The sequence below is a fragment of the Myripristis murdjan genome, chromosome 17 (genome assembly GCF_902150065.1).
Source record: "Myripristis murdjan chromosome 17, fMyrMur1.1, whole genome shotgun sequence".
NCBI classification, from domain to species: Eukaryota; Metazoa; Chordata; class Actinopteri; order Holocentriformes; family Holocentridae; genus Myripristis; species Myripristis murdjan.
Window position 1 is genome coordinate 33,532,797 of NC_043996.1, and position 3,085 is coordinate 33,535,881.

General features: G+C 41.8%; 1 gene segment (V, D, J or C); it reads right to left on the reverse strand.

Moving 5' to 3' along the window:
* Positions 1-254: 254 nt before the first annotated feature.
* On the reverse strand, positions 255-2,687 carry LOC115375382 (T cell receptor alpha variable 38-1-like). The segment is given in 3 exon segments: positions 255-269; positions 2,202-2,515; positions 2,606-2,687. Coding segments are annotated over 3 exon segments (375 nt in total).
* Between the last annotated feature and the right edge of the window lie 398 nt (positions 2,688-3,085).

Genomic DNA, 3,085 nt, shown 5'->3' on the forward strand with positions numbered 1-3,085 from the left:
AGTGCTCCTTTAGGGGCGCTAACGGTCATACAGGGAGCTCAGTGGCTCTTGAGGACATTTCTGGAGGTTTGAGAAGGTGCAAGTGATTCTTAATTTTGTTTCTTTAGGGTTTTCTCTAAGATTTATTGTGTGTTTCTTGTGTCTAGGGTTTTAACCGAGGGCTTGTGTGTTCTTGAGAAAGTTCCTCAAGGGCCATAGAGGTGCCAGGGGCTCTCAAGAGTGTTTTAATGTTTGTGTTGGGATTCATGGTTTCTTCAGGTTTGTTTCCTCTTGGAGGTTTGAGGAGAGACACAGAGGGTTTTTAGGGGTGTTCAAGGAATGTTTTGGTGGTCTTTGAAGAGGCTCCAGGAATCCTTCAGGAGGTCGTACCTATGGTATATTTCATGAGGTTTTTAAAATTTTAATGTACACTCACACGTGCAGGATGATGTCACTTGTTTTACAAGAAGCAGAAGTCATATGAGGTCATTTCATGGGGACTTAAAGGGTGTCAGGGGTCATCTAGGGAGGTTCTTAAGGATTAAGGGTGTTTCAGTGGTTGTGTATGGGGTTCATGGCAGCTGGTACACATATAAAACACAACAATATAAACCTGACCCTGTGCTGTCAAGCCAAATCACTTTCTAGCCACCTGGCCGATGACTCCAATTCATATACCCACATTTGTCAGGTAAATGCTTCAAATTTTGGACCCTGGCCTGAAATATTGCTCACTGAACAGAACAGGCATGGGGAGTTGGTTCTTTCTGGATGAAGAGAGGATGAAGAAAAAGCCTCAAACTTTTGAACAAATGATTTTCCAGCATTAATAGTTAAATGTGAAGTTGAGCTCCTCTGAGGTATCTTGTCCTTGTTCCTCGTGGACTAACAGCAGTTACAGCTTCAAAAGGAAACTTCACACTTTGGCGACCCCAAGTGGCAGAGTGAGATAACTGAGTTTTTGAACTTTTAATTTCACACTCGGACATCATGGAATGTGACACTAGCAGTGTTGGGAAATGTTACTTTTTAAAGTAACTGGTTACATTATAGTGTTTCTGCCATTTAAAGTAGCTTGTTAGGATATAGCAACAGTCATTCAGAAAGTGCTGAGTTTGAATATTAACAGTGAGGATAAAACCATAATGTTCAGGAGAATCTGTTTTATTTAAGTCAGGGGAGGTTTCATTAATTCCATAGAGAGATGTACGAAACCATTGGCCTCTCTTTCATGATTTTGTAATTTGAAATAATTACAGTGTATAAATTGAGTAATGTGGTGGGTTCTGTGGACACATGATGGCGCTGTAGAGAAATTTGGATTGTGTGTGACCACTGAGCCCGTTTGTATGAGCAGAAAGGACTGACAGTACAGACACCATGTTAGATATAAGAATGGGTTGTGTTTGTGTGATAAGAAGCAATGTCTCCTCTGTGTGCTGAGCAGATGTGTTATCTTCTGCTGTTGGCTGTCAGGTTTTTGTACAGAGACTGTGTGTTTCCTGTCACTGTGGGCTTCACAGCACAGTAGTACAGAGCAGAGTGTGTCACTGCAGCAGAGGAGATCTCCAGATCCATTTGGGTTTTCTCTTTATTCACTTTAAAAGACAGTCCAGAGTCTGGATCTTGTTTTGAAAATTCTACACTTGTTCCTGAGTGAGAGAGGAGCAGCTGTGGTGGTTTTCCTGGATCTTGACGATACCAGAAGAAGTAATCATGATATACTGCAGGTTTGGAGTAGTTGTATGACAGAGTAACTTTGCTGCCTTCCAAACTGAACTCTTCAGTCTTGATTGGAGTGAGATCTTGACAGTGAACATCTGCCAACATAGATGTGACTTCCATTAATGGATTTAAACAATAATCCAGATTACATTTGACACACTGGGTTGAACGAACTCAACACAACCAGACAGTAAGTTTCATTCATGGGAATTTTTTTTCATACTACATTCACTAGTATACCAAATTATTTAAAACATGGCTTACCTTCGATGATCCACATGAATAACAGAAAGTAAAATGACAACATGTTGAATGACAGAAGAACAAAGTGTAAAATGAAGAGCTGCTAGTTCCCTGGTCTTTCTGTAGCTTCCTGTCACTATTCAGCCCCTTGTGTTTCCTGATGGTTCCTCCCCTTCAAATGCCATTGCTGCTGTCTTGGGCGTTTTTCAACTTCTCCAGAGGTTTTTGTACAGAGACTGTGTGTTTCCTGTCACTGTGGGCTGCAGAGCACAGTAGTACACAGCAGAGTCAGACGGCTGCAGCTCCTCGATGGTCAGAGGAACTGATCTTAAGGTGGAATTCAGCCTGGATTTAAATCTGTTCTTCACACCATCCTCTGTTTTTTCATAGGAAAACGTGGAGCGACTGAGGATGAATCTGGGCCTGTCGTTGATGTCCTGTTTGTACCAGTACAGATATGCATTTGTTGAACTGGTGTTATATTCACAGCCAAGAGTCACTGCCTCTCCTTCAGTAGCAGTCACATCTGCTTTTGGTTGCAGCACATTGTCTTTTTGTGCCCTGCACTCTGTAGGAAACAACAAACAGCGTCAGTGTGATGTTGAAGAATCCAGAGGGCAAATGTTGGATTAATATGAAGAAAACAGTTTAGTCATACCAAAGCACATGGCAGTCAGCAGCACTGACATGAGCAGAGCTGTCATAGCTGCACTGTTGAGTTATTATGAGCTGCAGCAGCTACAGAGAAGCTCTGCTTCTCACTGGTTTCTCTTCAGCTTCAACACAACGTTGGCAGATTTGAAGGAGGAGCCTGTTCAGCTTGACAGGGCTCGTTCCCAATCCTGTGTCACTGTTGGCAGTTGGACACAAAACACATTTTCATACCTCTTCACTTCCAGATGGTGGCAGATTGTGACTGAAACACTGAATTGCAGCCTTTGAACATGTGAATCAGGCATTTTTTTTTTGCTTTTTCAGTTCTTTTGGTTGTTAGTTTGTTTAGCTTTCTTAACTTCATTCTTGTTGATGTTAAATTGCTGACTTTTTCAGTTGTAGTGATTTTTTTTAACCTTACAAATCATTGGTGCCAACCTGGCCTCCATTCAGGACTCGAACATTTCCAGAACCAAGAAACAGG